This window comes from Plectropomus leopardus, chromosome 23 (assembly GCF_026936395.1).
Source record: "Plectropomus leopardus strain MGB_pleo_1.0 chromosome 23, ASM2693639v1, whole genome shotgun sequence".
Lineage (NCBI taxonomy): Eukaryota > Metazoa > Chordata > Actinopteri > Perciformes > Serranidae > Plectropomus > Plectropomus leopardus.
In genome coordinates this window covers 10,270,583-10,291,444 of record NC_142198.1, presented here as the reverse complement: position 1 = coordinate 10,291,444, position 20,862 = coordinate 10,270,583, and the positions used below count along the sequence as shown (strand labels likewise).

Sequence of the window (20,862 nt, the reverse complement as noted above, 5' to 3'; positions counted from 1 at the left end):
ACTCACATACTACTTGCCCTTTTGGCTTTAAATGTCAAATTTCCATTTAAGGAAAAAAAAAACAGTATTTTATCTGGGAATATATGTCTTGATGTCATGCCTTAGGAGCCTTTGGGTGATCCAAATGCCTTAGGCCTTCATGTTTAAGCCCCTTTTTTAATTCCTCCAATGAATAATAAATGGTGGTTTTGTTTGTTTTTGTTGTCGGTGCAGAGCCTGCCATCTACTAACTCATGGTTCAGAGGTAAAGGTTATCAAACATCATCTATTCTACATTGGAACTATACTTATCTCACAGCCTCTTATCCATCAAAATCATTTTTAGAATAACAAAATTAAATTTGAACTTTGAAGTCTATCAGGGGGGTAACATCAGAGATGGTGACTAACAAAGAGAAACAAGTTTGTTCCTTGTGTTTATCTTTATGCAATAAAAGGGAAATCAGAGGTTTTATACATAGAAGTACTTGGGAAATGATGTTACACAATTCTAAGGAAAGATAAAAGCAACACAATTCAACAGAAACCTTTAAAACTGCTTGAGGACAATGTAGGTGGGTGGACGACCAGGGACGTATTGCGTCATCATGTTCTTCTGAGTCACATTGAAGTGTCAGAGTTTGATCACAGGAGGGCGCCCAAATCCACAACTAGTTTACATACTGATCGTGTAGGACGACGCCTGGTGAGAGGGGAAGAAAAGCAAATCACTGCCCTTGTCTAAAGGTGAAACATAGAATTTTTCACAGATTTTTACAGAACTGATTGCTATTTGAGATCGTCATTAAAGCTATCTCTGTTCAAAAATTGATGCAAATGATTGATTTGGAAATTAATTTTGGGAAAGCTTTTTGTAAAAGTGGGCTGCATTTTATTTTTTATTTATTTCTCTATTGGTTGACAGCAGATAATTGAGAACTTAGAGAAACTTGTTGGTTGACAAACAATGGGATCTGTTCATCTGACACCTGCAGGAAGTGTTTAAAGTCTTCTGTACGGGAAATTCAGAGGACAAACGCTTACATGTAAAGGCCTGTGCACTATTTTGCATGTGTTTTTAAGTATGCTTATATTATCCTCTGATGACATCATCAACATTATTTTTTTTAAACTTGATAAAGCTCTCTCTAGAGCCACAGAAGTCCTTATACAAATCTTTTCATAGGTTAAGAAGTCGGGGAGAAAGGGGCTGGTCATCACATTTTTTAGTTTCCTTTGAAACCCTCAAAAACTGTTAAAGATTTCTTAATGATTTGTGATGGAAGCCTAAAGTGTCAGGTAGGATGAGTGTGAACTTTGGCTACATGTGACAGCCTACCCTAACCCCCTGTGGTTGTTTTTGCTTGTAATTGACAACCACATGTTGTAGCCTAGCAAAGAAAAAAACTTAACTACAGCCCGCTCTTCATACTCTCTGATAACTATTGTTTTACTATAAACCTATTGTGTAAAAGCTTAGCAGAGAATCAAAGGACAGACAGAAATTTAACCTTCAAAGTCCTCTTACCTCAATGCCAAGTGTATTACTCCTGAAATGACCCTGTAGTTGACCTCTGACCCTAAGTCTGAACATTTCAGTGGCAACATTTTTTACAGCGCCCTCTAGGGAGCGAGACCTCAAAATATTATTCTAAAAGCCTCCTTTTAGAATTTAAGCCATCATGAGGTTGTATGGAGGTATAAAGACATGTTTATCAATATATCTACAACTACAGCTTCTCATGTGAAACATGTTAGTCACATTTTTGACCTGAAAATTTCACATTTGCACAATATGACAAAGCTGTAATCACTTGAAGTTATATATAATTAAACAAATGTGGAGCTGTTGATCAATAAACAATACATCAATAAATACTTAAAATGTCCTTATCTGTGCCAACAACTCCACTAAAGCAAGTTGAAAACCTTATCTTACTTACAAATGTTAAACAGGTGGGTTAAAATAAAGCTCTACCAAATAATCCACTCACAGTGCTGACAGTGATGTAAAACCAGCAAACACATTGTTGCATATTTGAATTATCGTCTTTATTTATTTTATTATATATTTTGTGTTTTTACATAAAGAGACATATTTCTTTTACACATATAGATTATATGGTTAATTTGTTTCTGTATATATGTACACCTTAAATAAATCTTACATTAACACCAAGAAAATAAAACATTTACAGTGCAAGAATGTTCATTAGTGGTCAACTTACACGGTCGCCTACCCTGGTAAACCACAATTGTCGATGCCAAGCTTACATGTTTAACCGGTTTGCCTTTATAATTTTTTTTTCCTCTTTTTGTATTTCCTCTCACCATTCATGCTCTCACATAAAAATACCACGGGAACTTTGGAAAAAGAAAAAAAAGGGCTTGACAGGAGGGGTTTTCGGAGTGATAGTGCACAGGTACAGTATGCACACATGAACGTTATGACCTCTTAAAACAACAATTTGACATCTTGGGAAATATGTGTATTCACTTTCTTGCCAAGAGTTACGCTGTGTTCATGAGAGGAGTCCATACGAACACTCCTCTTTTGTGGCATTTATTATCTTGAACGTGTACATTTTACTGCACTTTTACTTTTCATACTTAAGTGCTTTTTTCCAATTATACTTACTCATCTTTACTTAAGTAACATTTTCATAGCAGGACTTTTACTTGTAATAAAGTGTTTTCATAGTGTGGTATTAATACTTTCACTTAAAGTACTCCATCGCTGCGGCTTCCTTGGCCTGCATATGACACCATGTAAAACAACAATTTGTCATTTTTACATTTTTAAAAATAGATTTATAAGTGAGACTTAATGTGTTAAGTAGTGAGCTTTAGAGGTGATTTTAGGTGGATTTTGTTACGTTTGGACTGAGCCAGCGTTGCTAATTTCCAGTTTTTGTAGATAAGCCGAGCAGGTGCTAGCTCTGGCCTCGCATTTACTGCACTGACATGAATATGGCGCCCATCATCTTGTCTAACACTCAGCAAGAAAGCAAAAAAGTGCATTTCCCAAAGAGGGAGGCGAGTAGAAACTAGAGGTGAGGTGTGATCATGTTAATGAGAGTGTGTGGGCGCTCTGAGGGAAGAGTCTAATGGCAAATGTGTGCAGGAGAATTTCACAAAGTACATGAGTCATCATAGAGGCCGTAAAATTGACTCTTTGAATCTGGGTTGTGGAAATGTTCATGGAGAGGTAATATACAAGACCACAGTAACAGTATAACATCTGAGTTTGGTTAATGCGGGAATCATCATATTTTATTAACTGTGCATTTGCAATCCTTGCCAAATGTCAGAAAACATAGTGGCAGCATCATTAAATCCTACTGTTGTTGAATTTGAGGAATCACTGTGGTATCTAAAGCCCTCGTTTTCTAACCAGAACTTGAACAGGCATGTTTACAGTGTAAAGTATGCTAATGAGATGTTGAGTAGTCTAAAAATAAATGCTCTTGAGATCTCTTTTTGCTCAATAATACTATGATACTACAGAACCTCCAGCATATCATTATCCTTTTCCATCCACTCTTACAAAAAAATAAATTAAATACATGTGCGAACCATTTGGTTCTTGCAAAAGAAAAAAAAGGAGTGTATATTTACAAAGTAAAACCAATAAGTTCTTGGTGTTTCTTTCTGAATGGATGCATAAAAGTGAACATTTATAGTTGGTCTAAGCTCAGCTGTACAGTCAGTGGGTAACCAGCCCAAATTCCTCGCATGCATTTTTCCTCACACATTCAGAGAATCTATTTACTACTATTTTACAGTTACTACGCTGCTGTACAGAGGCTGTGTTGAGGTAAAGCGGGTGTTTCTGGCCAGCTCTAACAGGAAGGGGTGAGGAAAAATGGTCGCCCACTTTATTTCTTGTGGGGTGTGGGGGACCACGTCGGACAGGAAGGACAGCGAGGGACAGACGCATGGGGAGGGGGTGTGATTCTTAACGACGACACACACGGTATATTGCTGTTAAATTTGTGATTTCAACATTCTATGTAGCTTAAGGAGAGATTGTGGTTATGATTTCTATTTCCAGTATAAAACACAGTTTGGTGTATAATTTTTTTTTTTGCAGTTAGTTGCAAAATACTGGTAGTATAACCTCTAGTCATAGATAAATATAAGGAATGGTCATTGTGTGATGACTTCAAATGCAGATTGCACACATGCACACAAAAGCACCTTTGATTAGAAAAGAAATTGCACAAGTTTGATAGATATCGTTGACCATACATGTCGACACTTTCTACATAGAGACTGAGCACTGGTTTGCATTAAGAAGTTATGAAACATATTTGAAAAAGTATACATTTTAGTATACAACTTCTTAAATGTCGATTGGTATTATTCACCTCCGAGTGTCTATTTTTTACATGCAGTTGACTCTTTGAAACTACGACCCCAGGAGCTTGACTAGCCGGTGAGTTGAGCCCAGTTCTACTGTGAACAAAGCACTACACATTGACTAATCTAAATCAACCGACGCTTAAACACTGTTAAGTTTTTTTCAAATGTATTATTTTGACATTGACTTCATTACTTTAAAGAGCCTTAAGTAATCATGCCTTTTTTTTCCAACCAGTGAAAGGTATTGAAGGCTAGCATATATTTTGTGTGGCTAAACTTCAGTTAGGCTTTTTTTTTTCTTGCCGTTGTCAGTCGGTGCGTGTGAAGCATGAAAAGTTCTGTACAATCAGAACGTGTGTTCAGTGGCAAAAAGAGGAGCAGATTGTCGAGATGGCTCTACATGAACTAATACTGCTACAGTACATCTAAAGCTACTTCTATGTATTTCATGAAAATGAATCCAAACGTTTAAAAAAAAAAAAATCCTCTGAGGAGACATTCAGTGGTGAAAAATGACATCCGGCAGGGGAGAGAGGGGAAGCTTAAACTCATCATTTGGACTGAGCGAGTGATGAATTTGCAAATAAGAAATAACAAAGAAGAAGTTTGTCTGCCTGGTGAGTATTCCATCCCTTGTTGCTCAGGTGCAAAGCCCACAGGAGAGTCTCATCGCTCGATACCATCAGACTGGAAATACGTTTCACCCACACAGTCTGCCATTTCCTCAAACTCCTATTCACTCTTGGCGGTTGCGTCTGTGTTCAAATGTGCTCACAATTTCAGCCACTGCATTTATTATTAAGAGTTTTATACAGTGCATCTCTTTTTTTTTTCCCCCCAAAGTTCACAGGAGGTCATTCTCCTCAACTTGCCAGGCGTGGTCTTGATTCCAGCTCGTCTAGTGACACTAATGGCATGCATAATGCTTCTATATTTGGCTGATACACCCATAACCCTCCCTCGCCTGCCACTTAAATAATAATAAATAAAAATCCACTCAAGTTAGGCCTACGCAAAAGCAGCCAAGCCAAAGTCTTGTGCCCTTGTTGGTGTTACCCCTCCCTGCCACCACCTGCTTACTGAAAATATCGGTAGAATCCAAATTTGTATATCAATTTCTTGTCCAGTCATCCTCTTTCTTCTTTTATTCCTGGGGTCAAGGATCACAAGGGTCAGGTGAGAGTGATGGCAGACAAGAAGGATGGTCGTGTTGGTGGTGGTTGTGGTGGTGACGAGGGAGAGGAAGTGGGTCCTCCAAGGTCCTCAGATGGACACCGGACAGGTTATGACCTTGTCCTCCAGCATGACGCTGACCACCAGGAAGACAAAATACAGCATGAACATGATGAAGCCGAGCAGCTTGCTCATGCGCCACTTGCAGGCGGCAATGGAGATGATGACGAAGAGGAGCATGATGAAGAGGAGCACGATGGCACAGAAGAGGCCGTTGGAGCTGACCGTCACAGGTTTCAGGCCGCTGAAGAGGGACCACATGAGCCAGGGGAACGGCAGCCTGTGAATACACAAACACACATTGGAGGCTTTTTCACAATTCAGCTTTGTGTAATTAGACTCAACAATGATGACATATGATGACAAAAGGAGACATTTTTCTCTTGTCAAGACTGGTTTTCCTGTTGATATCAGCTTGTTCACACTCAGCAGAGCGTAACATAATGTTCACATACTCAGTGCAGCACAGTGCGACACCTATACCTGAACCTCACACAAAACCAAAATAAAGATTAACTAAAAATCTTGTTGACTCACAGTTCTGTCTCTCACCTTTCTGCAGTATTTAGGAATTTATAGTTGTGCGGGCTAGTTAGCCACCATATCTATGCTGCCTTTATATCAAAATTATAAGGAATGTTTCAAGGAGTCTTTGGGTTGCTGGGAACAAGGGTGTGTCTTGTTTTGTGTCACTCTGTTGTGTTATGATTGGCTGGTCTGTTTATCTTTTAAACCTCTTGAACTGAAATCAACACTGAGGGAAAGCGTGGAATTAGGACCTCGCTACTCAATGGTAGATTGCTCACTTTGACAAGGTACAAACTTGATGTCAGAAATTGAAGTCTACCACTTCTCAACCTGCACAAAGTGTGGATTGCGCTTATATCATTACCAGTATATGGTGACTCTCTCCCATTTAAAAATAAAAAAGTCACTCAGTTGCTTGTTGGCATTTGTTTGACGCGTGAATGAAAATGAAATGGCCAATGAAAAACTCCACAATTTCCTCTCATTCACGGTCTAAAACTGTTTGCTCCTCAGGCAACACCTGAGTCCATTCATTCACTGATTAAATAAACGCTGACCCGAGGACCGGCAGCCAACCGGCACACTGCGCCCCCAAGTGGTGGTAGAAAAGCGAACAAAGAAAAACAAAGAAAAACAACAAAAACATGAAGAAATGTTAATGTTCCCAACATGTTTGTGACCGGAATGGTGTGCAATGCCTGATACTCAAAAACCTAAATAATAATAAATCATACTTCAAATTTCTCAATAATTTAAATAAAAAATGTAAAAACCCACACAAACTTAAAGAGAAAAATACACATTCATCCAAACAAGCAGATAATATGGCTTTATAAAACCAGCACAGACTCGAATCGTGCTCATATGGCGTACCCAACAGTAATGTCGAAGATGTTGGAGCCTACGGAGCTCGATACTGCCATATCACCCAGGCCCTTGCGTGCCACAATAACACTGGTGATGAGGTCGGGGATGGAGGTTCCAGCTGCTAATATAGTCAGGCCCATAATCTCTTCTGTAATCCCAATGGTCTCTCCAACCTGCAAAAAAAGAAAAAAAGGAGCTTTGGGGTAAATAAAACCTAATCTTTTGTTCTAGCTATTTTTAATTTCCTCGTGATGCTTGGGAGCTGATGGAGGTGACAAAGCTCGAGCTCTGACAATCTTTTTGTTCTGAATGAGACAGCTGTAATTATTTATGAGGGGTGGATTATAGAATACGGTTTCATTTTAAATGTCAAGGAGGGGAAACGAAGACAAAAGCATGCATCTGCATCTTGCCTTTGTTTTTTGACAAGGGTTTAGGGTTTAGGGTCTTACAATGCTCTGGGACTGCTGTCATGATCACATACTGTAACACCCAATTATTTTTACATGTCATGTCGTCCAGAGTGAGCAAGTCTTTGGGAGCTGTGTACCTGGTGAGCCCACCACACCATTAGGTAGGAGAAGCCTGCAATCCAGGCGATGGCACCCAGGAAGGTGACGGGGAAGAACTTCTTTGACGCCTGAAAGACAAAGAAGAGACAGCAAAGAGTGTATTTAAAAACACAAATCAGGACTCCGCACACGCATCCAAAACTCATGACATTCTTGTTTCAAATGTTTAGAGGTCTCACGCACCGGCTTCCTGACGTCAGGCAGCGTTAGCCACAGGGGAAAGACGATAGGCATGATTAAGAGGTAGGTGAAGCGCTTGCGGGCGGACTCAGGCCAGGACAGGCTCAGAGGCTGGTCCTCCTCCTCCTCATCCTCCGCCTGACACCAATGAAGAAAAACAGCAATAAAGGTTACAAAACATTCTGAAAAGTGGATATTACTACTCAAGACATCAGGCTGTCACTTAAGACTATCATGTTTAGGAGTAACATATAATGTCAACAGGGGTCTCATTTATGAAATAGAGAGTCTAAAATAGAGTGTGCAAAAAACATTTGATTGATAAAACCCTGCATATACCCCTGCAAGTGTGAAGTTTCTTTTTATAAATCGCAAAATGACTTGGAATGATTGGCACAATCAGCCTCAGAGGCTACCCTCTGTACACCTAAGTTCAACCATATATGGTCAATGCAAAGCGCCTCATAAATGTTGATGCACGGACCTGAGCTTGCTGATAACTGGCTCCTTACGGGTGAATTACTGCAACAACCTGCAGCGATTTTACACACCAAAACAATCTGACAACTAAAGTCCTCCTTGCTGATAAATGCACAGTATTCAAAGATATTTCCAAAAGCTACTGACACTCTGCTCTGCTATTACTGAATGCTATTTGATGCATACTTTTTAACAGCACTGGGCTCCAGGGGTGGGGAAAGTAAGGGTGAGACAGTGCTCATGAATACTAAGCAGAACTTGATTTAAGATTTGAGTTGGCTTATAAACTTTACATTTAAAAGACGATTTTGTGCCTCTGAGGTGATTTTATGTCTTTGTGATAATTCTGTGTCAGTTTTATGGTTGTTTGTGACTCTTTTTGGACAATTGGTGGTTTTTTTTTCTATTTGTGTCTCTTTGTGGTCATTTTGTGTGTCCTTCTGGTTGCGTTGTATCTCTCTGAAGGATTTAAGGTTTTTCTATTTGTTTCTTTTTTGTGGTCACTGTGTGTCTCTAATTGTAGTTATTTTCTGTCTCTTTGATGCAATTTTGTGTGTGTGAGTGTGTGTGCATGTTTATTTGCGTCTCTGGGGTCATTTTGTGTCTCTTTGAGATAACTTTGTTTTTTTGTCTATTTATGTCTCTTTGTACGCATCTGGGTCTCTTTGAGGTAACTTTGTGTCTTTTTTTGCTGTTTGTAGTCATTTTGTGTTTTTTTTTTTGCTTTCTTTTGTGTCTCTTTGTGGTCATTTGAGTCTTTTCCAGGTCAATACTACATTTTTCATGTGAAGATCAAGGGCCCCTGGACCTGCACCCGGTAGCCAGTTATCAATCCTTGGACACATGAGTTATGCAAATTCCCTCATCAAGTTTGTTTTTATGGATCCTGATGTTTGTGTAGAAAGTGCCCTTTTCCCCCTTTAGGCCCTGTTTTGTGCGTTAGTAATAACTGTAAATGAGGCCCCTGTTGTTTAACTTAGTAAACAGGCAAATGGCAAAATGAGATGAGTCATTTTTTTCATGTCAGTGTCTGCTTCAGCTTTATAACTTTTCTCACTGGTACAAACCTCTCCATCGCAACTTTCCTAAGAGGAAGGCAGTACTTTTGCAACACAAGCACTTCAAGAGGAAAAAACAGCACTGAGGTCTGCAGAAATTGATGGCAGGACCTGGAAGTACATGTGCCTTTGGTGCATGTGCCTTTGCTCTGTGGTGACCTTAAGACAGAGGAGTCTGATGACTGTGATTTGGGAGATTGCACTGAGCCTGAAGGGCCCTGCCTCTCCACTCATCAGAGGCTCATCACTGCGGACTGCTGATGCTGACTGCTGATGCTGGTTGCACCGGCAGACCCCCGGGGTCTGATTGGACCTGCCACTGGAATGCCAAGTGAGCCAAAGATTGCCACCTCTCTGCAGATCAGCGTCAAATAAGCTTGTCACTGTCTGAAGATGACACAAACAGAGGCGCTAGCGAGAAAGACAACTAAGTTATCTTTTAATTTATGGCGTTAAACTCCATGATCAGCTCAGCGTTTGTGCTGACTTCTGCAAAAGCAGTAGCTCAATTAAAAATTCTACTACTTGTAAACTTTAATGGTTCAACAACAAAGCCTTCTGAGAGTGGAAACATGTCTTGGGTCCCTTTGTATCCAATTATACAGGATGCTGAGGAGCCGTGGGGACCTTCAGAGAACAAGTTCACACATGCAGATCAGAGCAGAACACAATGATGACCTAAAATCTGTCTCTTGCCCTTTTGAGAGTGACGTTAGCCAAGGTGTTAAAAAAAAGGCAGCAAAAGGGTGCAGAAGACATAGACTGGGCAAAAATACAGACAACAGGGCAGATGTTGATAATAGATGTTGCTCAGTAAATAATCATTTTCTCAAGAAAATTATTTAACAGCTTCAATCACATCAGCTAAGCATGCCCACAGAGCGAAGCAGAAATCTTTCAAGATGGCTCCTGCACGAATCATGAATCATATGGAGCTTATCCTGCTGTGACAGCTACTGCTGTTGAGTATTGCCTGGTAACCTTGGTAATCAGAGCTGCCAAACAAAAGGCAGCACTTGCATCACTTATGCTGAGCATTCTGATTTCTCCTCCTCTCCATATCCAGATGGCTGCATTGTTGTCTGTTAAAAGGCCTAAAACCAAAAACCTGAGGCTTCAGAAAAATCAATTCTGAACCAAATCTAACACTTTCATCGATGTAAAGATACAAGAGGTTTTCAATAGTGTTACTATGTGCTCGTGTTTGCAGGATAATAATAGCAACGTTGCATTATTTTGCAGTTTGCCCTGCAGCTCTTTCATGGATATGTTGACTGCAAGCAGGTGGCTGTTTCTGGCTGACACTGCACACTGTGTGTCTGTCATTTGTCTATTTATGCTTTACTTGCTTTCTCTGCTAAAGTACCCCTATAGAGATGGTGCTCCCTTCTTTGAGTTGGTTCCCAAATGCCAGCCCCTTGGGGGCCTTTCCTGCCCTGTGGTGCCTCAGTTGGCAACACTGCCAACTCCGAGCTTAAAGGCACTGACTTTTACCAGGCACCACAGAGCTGTGAGGGGAGGCGTGACATTTGCTATTTCTTTTTTTCCTCCCAGAGGGAAGCGCGTGTGCTGACACCTGGTGTGAGGCAACAAAGCTACAAGAGTTGAGAGTCACAAAAAGTGTAAGCACATAAGCACAGCTGCAAAAAAAGGCTTCACCCTGATGCATATGCATTATTTTGTTGATGCAGCATTTAGTATTATGGCGAGGACAGAATGACGGGACTTATGAGAAATGACTTGTCTCTTTTCTTTCTCTTGTCCAATCCTCTTTCTGAATATGTTTATAGTAATCACACAGCACAGGTGCAATCTGACACGCAAAGACTACACTCATTTCTTTCAACACTATTTAAAGTGTCATATCAAAAGAGTCATATTTTATACTATTCATCTTTTTGGAACATAATTCTTTATTGATGTGCTGCTGTAAAAGCTGCCACGGTTTGAATATCAGCATTTGCCATTTGGATTTTTTTTTTCACCAGACACAGAGGCTCCATCTGGATGTGTAATCCTCATATAATTTTATCAAAAAGGAGAGATATTCAAATATGATGTTACTTCCTCCCTGAAACCCATGACACACATGATACACAGTGCTTTTCCCCCCAAAAATCTTTTTTTGTTGTGACAGAGGAAGAGCTGAGTCACATATTTCTGCTAGATAAGATTCTTTTCTGTTATTTACGTTAGGGAGTAGAGGAGTTTCACGCTCTTATAAATATTCAAACTGTGTGCCAAAAGCAGAAAATCCCAAATATTTTTTTAACAGATGGACAATTTGCTGTACGTCAAATCCTGAATGTGCTTAATATACATTTTACAAGAAAAAAAAACATAACAACATGAGAATCAGATGAATGTATACTATTTATATTTATGATAAATAAACCCTTTAATTTTTGTTTGTCAGCATCTGATCATTTCTGTAAGCACAGCTTGTAAAGGTCTTCACAACAAAAAAAGAGAGAAAGGAAGTAGTCCTGGAAGTGTGCTGCAGATTTTAATTTGACCTTGACTAACCCCTTATTCCCCAATCTTCGTTGCCACGGCATCCAGGAGGAATTGAACAATTAATATGACGGGGCCTCTGGCGGCTTATGAAGGTGTGAGCTGTTTCCAGCTACTTCCTGGCTGACACAGACAGGTGCACTGCGGGACACATCTCTAAAAATAGCAGCATGTGGGAATCAGACACGCCAATAAGCGTCCAGATTGCCCAAATTCAGTGAATCCCCACCTGAGAAAGGTGTCTCTAAGTTTTGAGGTGAGTCTAAAATATTTCTTACATAGGCACCATTTTTATAGGTGCAAATATTTTCCACTTCGGGGGAGTGATGGCAGTTTTATCTGTAAAGATTATTATTAAACCAAGAGTGAGGGATCAATCTGAGAACAACTCAGTGCAGTGGAAAAGATCAATACACACATGGTCATGTTGAGAGTCAGGGCTCATATTAAGCAGCTTCTTGTGCAGTCTATTCTGAGAGCCTCCTATATGCTTCCACACCAGCTTGTATTTATAGACTTCTGTATCTTATCTCAGAGGAATGCGGTGTGTCAAAGTGATACAGTATTTTTTTTTTTAGGTGCAGAGAGCACATATTTTTTACTCTATGAGAGCAGTGTTTTTTTTAAAAGACTGGGCTTTGATTTAAAGGGGGATTTTACAAGATTAACATCCCTACAGTTTTGTGAAGACCTTTGATTGCAAAACTACTAGTCACATTATAGTTTATTTGCAAATCCTTTGACACATCCTTGCAATAAAATGTCCTTTTAAAAGGTAAAAATATAATAATACAGAGGTACAGCAGCTTAAAATGAGGTAAACTTCATCAGATTAACCAAGAAAACGGTCAATAAAATTTGATTTAGGCCTTGAAAAATACCCCAGCAAAATTATGAGGAAAAAATTACAAAATCTGGATGAAGTCATGGAGACTGAACACAGAATATAAAATTTGCTGGATTCTCATGTGTGTAACTGGTATTATGTATTATTGAGACACTAAGCATTTCCACAAGTAACCACAGGTGTCACAAGATTAACCTAAACGTTAAAAATGTTATTAAGTATATGTAATGCACTGGTTGCAACTTGTAGTGTGAAACTAAATATTTCAGCCCCCAAAACTGAGCTGAAAATTCAACTTTTCTGCTCTGTGAATGGTAGCAGGATTCAGTCAATCTTGGGTTTACTCTTGGTCAGTAAAACGAGTGAGAATCCAGCAGGATGACCGACACGCCCGTCTCCTCCTCCTGCTTCCTTCTCAGCGTGCGACTTTGAATCGCTGCCCTTTTGCCCCAGGACCGTCTGCTGGCCTGGCAGGTCGCTGCGACCCACCATCATCGCTCATGCCAGCACAACTTCTGCAGGTGCCATTCTGAGGCCTGGCTGTATGTCAAAGACTGCGTGTGTGTGTGTGCGCACATGTGCGAGTGTGTTCACTTCGAGCACCCAGCGGCGGGGAGCAGCAGGTGAGTGAGGAGTGTGATTACAGAGCTCAGTGGGAGTAGGCGGGTCTTTGGCAGGTCTGGCTGAAGATGGAGGAACTCGCCCGGGTGCGTGCTGGGAAATTATCAGCAGTAGTGACCTGTGCCATCGTCAATGCAACCTTTGCATTAATCACATTCAAGGTGGAACACAGACGCAAATGAGAGGCATAAAATATCCACAAATGACTCTAAAACTTTGACTCTTAAATTTGTCTCTTAGTTTTCCTGCATTTCCACGAGACCTTGTTAATTGGATAGGTGATATTTTGGTGAGAGAAAACAATGGAGTTTGGAAAAACACACTGCGGTTTCGTCCTGTTGTGTGCGTATATCTGTATGTCCTGTGATTTCTTACCGTCTCCCCCTCTTGACCTGCTGTTCCGTTCATGGGTGGTGTCACTTCCACCTCCACACTGGAGCTGTTTGGAAGGTTCTTATCTGTGGGAAGTTTAAAGGATAATTAAAGTGAGAAGCAGTAAGAGGGATTAAAGCTGGCATTGCCTCAAATGGGAGTGTTAGCTGTTCTGACGTAGAGCGAGGCGGGAGACAGCATCTGAGCAATGTTAAGTTAACCCCTTAAAGCCTACTGACACAAACTTTTTTTTATTAAACCGCCCCCCCAAATTGAAAAAACTATGTTTTTACCCCACTAAATTTATTTTACAGCTATAGCTACTTTAATAAGCGGGAACCTGTGGATGTCTTCATTTTTGTTACAAAAACTATGCAAATTATGATATATTGTGCATGCTATGCAGGATTTTCCTAAAAAAATTAAACAAAGCAAATTAATCTAGAGACTCAAACAGAAGTAATCCCTCATGCCTGCGACCAAATCACAGCTGTGATGATATACAGTACAACAGCGCTCCCCCTTGTGTGATATTGCTTAAATAACACATTAAAACAGGATTGTTGTGGAACTCAAAAAGTTAACTGTGTTGGTATTAGTCTAGGTAAATGAGATAATTAGTATTAACTGAAAAAATAAGAATCAAAATCTATCAGTATGAGATTCCTTGACTTCCCATATTGACATAATTTTTTATTTCCCAAAATACATCAATGCCATAAGAGAATATACAAAATGAATTCATGGCTTATAGTTTTGGTTTGCCATCCCAAGATTTCAGTGGCCCCCTCTGAATACTCATATAAAAAATGTCTGGGGGTGCCACTGACTTTTATCATGGTCGCATTGTAAGCTTGTTCACTGCATAGTCAACCCTCTGTTTGAAATTGAATTGATTTATCTGTTACCATCTGAAGAAATTATTTAAAGGTGGTTAACAATTCTCTTTGTTCACACAGGCATATGTCGATCAACTAATACTTTGTATTGGCACTACTACTCCCAAGTCTGCGTCATTGTGATTTTTTGAGGTTTAATTCTAATAAGAATCACATTCACTTTAACACAGAATGTAATGATCAAACATTGCATTTTATTTAAGATTCTCTCTCTGCATTAAAGAGTATGTGCACGTCTAAGGCTGTTTATACCATGTGTCTCCCTCATCATATCCTGCTGGCTGACTCCATTTCATTTGAGGCCAGAGTTGCTTAACAGCCCTTATTAAAATACAAAGAGCTGAAAGCCATGTAATCAGATGATAAAACTATAATTGCTGTGGAAATTGCTTTAATCCAAGTGTGGTTGTGACACAATTAGAAAAGATTCCCAGATAGATAATGTGACTTGATGCCACTGTCGTCCAGCACATGACATCTCTCCTTTGCTTGGATGCTATGATATTATGGATAAAGATGGACTTTAGTCAAATGCATCATATACTAAACTACCCTCAGAGTAAATCTTGTTTTACTACAGACAACAATTTAAAATATGTGAGGCATGAAAAGTAAAGTATGCTGGGATGACTACCAGTCATGAATTTTGATTAAGATGGTAATATGTTAATGTGGCGCTGTTAGCATAATTTTGCCTTGTTGATAAACATCCATGCCTTGCTTTGATTCTGCTGCTCTGACTACATTGTGGCCATGAAAGTGCTTCCTCTGGCCTCCTGTTTATCCTTTGGTCCAATGCTCTTTGAAGTGAAAAACACACATAAATTACACTTGGCAGTGACTGTGATTGATTTAAATACTGCTTGAAAACAACACTTGCAATCAATTTGGCAGTTCTTGATAATGTCATGCTTGTTTAACATTGAATGTGATGCTCATTAACTGTTTCAGTGGGCAATCCTGATGACTAATATAAGGAATATTAAACCAGATAATGCATAATCATGAAGTCTTAGCAACAGCAAAGTGGTCTTTGTGAATAATCAGCTAATATCTAATTGACCCTTTACGAAGCCCCGCCCCTATAAATACCATCAAATTTCTAAAAAACAAAAAGGCAGTTTCAGAGACATGAAGACAGAGGGGTCTATAATAAGCATTTGAAGGATATATCCGGGATGTAAAACCCACTCTGCAGCAAAAACAGGCAAAAAGATAAGGCTACACATCACAGTGAAAAAAGTGAACCAACTCAGAAGAAAATTAAAATAAAAGGAAACCATGGAGATTTTCAAGGTGTGTGCAGAAAAACGGTGTTCAGGTTCTCCTGCTGCTGCCAGCGGTCCGGGGCAAGCCAAACACTGTTCATCTGCACACACCGTGAAGACACATCACTGGAAGAACATCAGCTGAGGTTCCCTGTTTCCCTCCAATGTTCCTGTAAAGCAGGTTTCTTTATCCACTGTTATAATCATTAAAAAGCAAAAGCAGCATGTGTATACATTTGGAAGGCTAGCGTGTCAGTAGCTAGCTAGTTGACTGCAAATTCTAGGATGTGAATTTTGTTTTGGAGTGTGGAAAAAATGAGAATATCTCTTTACAACTTCTTTGGCTAACAAGTATCATAATTATACATGCCCCACGTTCAACATTTAGCTCAAAATCCATAAAAAACAGCCTAAAAATGAAGAAAATCTGACAGTCAGTTATTGACATTTTAGATAATATGCTTAGTTCCTGTTTTGAATGAAAGATGAAAAGATCAAAGCTACCACCAGCAGCTGATTAGCTTAGCTTAGCATTAAGACACAAATCTGCACAACCATACTGATGACCTTTAGAGGTGATGGAAGGCAGATTTTGTTACTTTGGACAGAGCCAGACGAGCTGTTTCCCTGTTTCCAGTCTTTATGCTTAGCTGAGCTAACTGGCTGCTGGTGGTAGCTTCATATTTAAAAAACTGACATGTGAGCGGTGTCAACCTTCTAATCCAAATCTCAGCAAGAACGAGAATTAATAAAATGCATCCAAACTGCTTCCTTAACATCTGAGGAACATGACAGGGCTTTTTACCTGAACGGCTTGCTACTCCATTGGCCTTCTCGCTGTCCTCGACTTGGCATTTCTTTTTAGCGATCTTGTGAAGAATGGATGCCTTCTCTCGAAACTTCCCTGTAAAAGAATCACCACAAAGGTTAAAACATAAAACAGAGAGCCACATACCGTAGCATCTTTAGCCTCTAGGCCTCGTCCCAGTCAGAGCTCCTTCGCTGTCACCTTTGACCCCAGATGGGTCACATTTTGAAAAAGCACAATGCATACGGGGTGGCGGCTTTACACAAAACTGCTGTTCAAACAACACCGAGTCAATATGACATAGCATATCATATACTGATGATCCTGCATTGTCCTGGGTCCTTGGTGGAGGCAAAGCCAGCAGGGAGACAATCTCTTGTGAAGATATCTGCCTTCTGGAGGTCAGACTCACTCCTGCTCACTTCAGTTCTCACATCAGATCAGAAACTCACAAGAGATGTCAGAGGCTAGCGGGGAAGTAAAAGCAACCAAAGGTTTTGCTGGGGTGAGCATCACAGCACATCAGAAGAAATAAATGCATAGGTTTAAGACACTGGATTCAAATATTTAAACAGGAAGATTTTATCATTATTATAGATTGTCTTTTTTTTTTTACTGCATGCAAAGCTTTAGACAAAGAGAAACACTGTAGCATGCAAGAGACATCTGCTAGTTGAGCATTGAGTCAATATTTGAAAATCGCTCATGTTGATACATATTTTTTTGCTGATAACATTTATTGATTCAAAAACACTGGAAAGATGATGCTGTGACGCAGTAGACTGAATTGAACCCAGGCATCTATTGAACACCATGACTTTGTGGCTTGCATAAGCAGCCCTCTTGACATTACAAATAATGGCTCACGCAAGCCACTTATGCCAGGGTTGTAATGACTAGCAATGATCGGCCGCTGGCTTGTGGAACAATGACTTTACATGGATTCCCAATGTCCTGAAATCCCCCAACGACACATGGACGGATAACAATACAGAAGAAATATGACTCCAAATGCACAAAAAAAATCACAGGTTTTTATGTTTCAATATAATAAGATGTTTATATTTGTTGGTTACGCATTCATAAGAAATTTGTCATCTATCAGGTTCTTTTGGCTTAAACCTATCCATATTTCATTTCACTGACTTCCTGTGCGTGTCAGTTTTTGCAAGCATGTCCCAATCAGCCCTTTGTAATCAATGTGAAAGATTTTTTTTTTCATTTTAAGAGGGCATGGCTGATTTGTCAGTGCTTGACACAGTGACGCATCAATACGTATTCCACCCAACCATGTCAAAACTGTCTGTGACCTTCTGGAGAAATCATTAACCACCCTAAGTCACCGCCGGCCTTCCTCCTGTCCCGTCTATCTCACTCCACGTTTCTCCATCACCCCTGTTTTTCTCACTCATCTGTCTTTTTCAAACACCATCTTGCTATCACTCTGCCTTTTTGTCGTTAGCAACGCACAGCCCCTCCCCGCCTCTCTCTCTTGCAGACACACACATGCGCACAAAGACATACGCACATATGTACTGTACATTTTCACAAGACGGCATCACACATTCCACTGCCTTGACATCACTCACCTTAGGCAGACAGTGTCAGTGGGTTGTTTTTGGCAGTGTGCATTTGCGTGTGTTTGTTTGTACAGATGTGGGTGGGACATCATTGTCTTTGCTTGAGAATACAGGTAGCAGGGTTGGGCTTTTTGAAGAATTTCAAAGGAAATTGTTGCCAACACTAACTTTAAAGGAAAGGAATGACAAAGAAAAACACTCAGGTTTCAGTGCTAGCTCTGAACATATTTCTACAAACACCAGGCAGAGAACGGTTAAAGAAGCAGGAAAGCGGAGAAGGTTTAAAGTTTTCAGGCTGGTCGGCAAACTGCATGATAACCAGAAAGCTGAAATGCCTTCCTAAATTGCTTTTTATTTGACTGAAGAAATAATTGCAGTCAAATCCCATAGTATCATAATACAGATACTGCCTGCTGCTTTTGAATAACCCTCACAGAACATAAAGAGGAAATGGAGGACACCAATAAAATGTGCTTTCAGCTTCCTTGTTCATTTTAACCATTTTTTAAGGAAATAAACAAGATATATATATATATAAAAAAGATCATTTATGGCCTATAGCTTACAGGAATTGCACTTCTGTTTCTTCACCTACTATTAAAGTGATACTGATTTTTAACCATACATATTATATATAGCATACATATTTTTAACCAGGTATGTGTCAATGAGGTGTGGGGAGTGTGTGCAGATAAATAGTGTGAAAGCACCCCCCATGCTGGCAGCACCAGGAACTCACCACAGATGCAGCATGATCCTTAATGCGTCAATTTGTATCATCAATGACGCAATCAGGAGAAAGTGGGTATACTTTCTTATATATCCAGTGGCTTTTTGGCTAATAGGTGACTAATGCAAATGTCAAGAAAAAAAGAGGTGGGCATACCCTGTTAACCTGCATATACCCTCCACTACACCACTGCCAGTGTTGTACTCAAGGCCACCTCAACCAAGATCAAATCGTGACCAGGACTACAGTGTATTGAGATTGAAACAAGATCAAGACCAAGACATTGAAGTCCAAGACCAAACCAGTGTGACTGAGTCAACACCAAGACCAATACATTGTGAGTCCCACACGGCATGACTCGTGTATGATAAAATGTGGAACATGAAAATTACCTCTGTAATTGATCTGAAAAGATCCACATTTCCCTAAAAACACTCACAAAAACAAATGAAGACTTCTCACTTTATTCATTCAGCAGCACACACACCCCTTACCCCAATGACACAGACCTGGTTGAAAATTGGAAAAGTATCCCTTAGCAATAAATATATTTAGACATTTATTTTGATTTTTTTTTTCCAATTTAGTGAATTCCAATAGAGTCAGATGCTAAGATCTGCTCAGCTAGCGCAAGTTTAGTGTTTTTCTTTCCTCCACCAAGCCTGGATCAAGCTATTGCCTCTTTAAAGGTAGTTATGTGGATTATCTAAGAGCACCTACTAAGATGTCACCCATCAAAATAGATAATTTCCATCTACAGACAAACACCTACAAAATAAATCAAGTAAATTTAGTAGGAGCTTTAGCTATCTTTTACCTGATAGCTTTCTAGTTGCTGCAAATTAAAAAATTCACAGAGATGATACATTTCAATATTAAACTCATGTCAAAAATATGTAGTTACTACAATTTGCCTTACATTTTGAGTACAATTAGAAATTTCACAATTCTTTAGCTCCATGTGGGCAAACACACACACAAAAAAAACATGACAGTTCCAATTTGCACAATGAAGCAACTGCAGTCTTTAATAACCAACCAAGTCCAGCCCTTCCCTAGCTGTTGTCATTTTCCCTGTCAGCTCTGCCTGTTACACAACCACTGGGTATATGAGTCACTCCAGTTTGCCAAATTCAGCAACGTACGTCTTACATGTGTGCACCCGCTGCTGGTGCAAGTGGAACCTCCAAGTAAGCGCTGAGGCATGGATGATGTATTTCTCAGCGATGCAGATGGGTAACAGGGCCAAAGGAAAAAAAGCAAAGATAAAGGAAAAAGAAAACCTTGTGCATTGTGTTTTCAGGGGATGGTATGATGTGCTTTTGTGTGTGGTTTTACCTGCTAAAATAACAACAAACATCTTTAAATCTGACTAAGAATCCAAAGATGAAGCTTTCTCAGAGAGTCAAACATAAACAACATTAGTGATTTTCTGCAATTTTCCCAGTTTCTTAAAATATCTTGTTAGTGAATAGAATGAAAATCCATAGAAACACACTACACACAGCAACACACAATATGTACATATTCTCTGGGCAGAAATTAAAAAAAAGCCCAAAATAAAAATGAGAATAAAAAGTAAATTTTCAAAAAATGGCATGGCTACCATGATTTGCACTTATGTCAGTGAAATCTCAGAGAGGTTATCAAATGTAAAAATAATAATGAGAATAAAATTGATCAAACTATGTTGCAGGCAAACAAAAAATGGGGTTGGAGTTGCTGGTTTATGATTACGATGGAGAAAAATCAAGAGGGATGACAGAGGCTGACTCAAAGAATCAAGTGAAAACTTTAAGGCTTACCTTCCTCAGTCATTGAGTGATAATATTTTAGTTTCCCATAAGTCCCAAGCTCTACAACATCACAGCAAAAGACAAGGGTAAGGCAACGAACACACAGAGAAAAGGAAAAGAGTGAACATGACAGAACAACACAGGTCCGCTGGTTCTACATCACAT

The 20,862-nt window shown here is 39.6% G+C and overlaps 1 protein-coding gene across 10 annotated transcripts in view; it reads right to left on the bottom strand.

Annotated features, from left to right (window-relative positions):
• Window positions 1-2,006: 2,006 nt before the first annotated feature.
• Window positions 2,007-20,862, bottom strand: part of slc24a2a (solute carrier family 24 member 2a) — a 61,440-nt gene continuing 42,584 nt past the window's right edge. For 5 of the 10 annotated variants that reach the window (XM_088074069.1, XM_088074070.1, XM_088074068.1 and 2 more), the window contains 7 exons: window positions 20,707-20,757; window positions 16,589-16,687; window positions 13,620-13,702; window positions 7,728-7,862; window positions 7,523-7,612; window positions 6,979-7,145; window positions 2,007-5,857 (listed from right to left, as the gene is read on the bottom strand). In XM_088074069.1, coding sequence (XP_087930195.1) covers window positions 5,608-5,857; window positions 6,979-7,145; window positions 7,523-7,612; window positions 7,728-7,862; window positions 13,620-13,702; window positions 16,589-16,687; window positions 20,707-20,757 — 875 coding nt within the window. In that variant the 3' untranslated portion in view covers window positions 2,007-5,607. The remainder of the gene's footprint in view (window positions 5,858-6,978; window positions 7,146-7,522; window positions 7,613-7,727; window positions 7,863-13,619; window positions 13,703-16,588; window positions 16,688-20,706; window positions 20,758-20,862) is intronic. The other 5 variants (XM_088074073.1, XM_088074071.1, XM_088074072.1 and 2 more) reach the window with 1 other exon arrangement.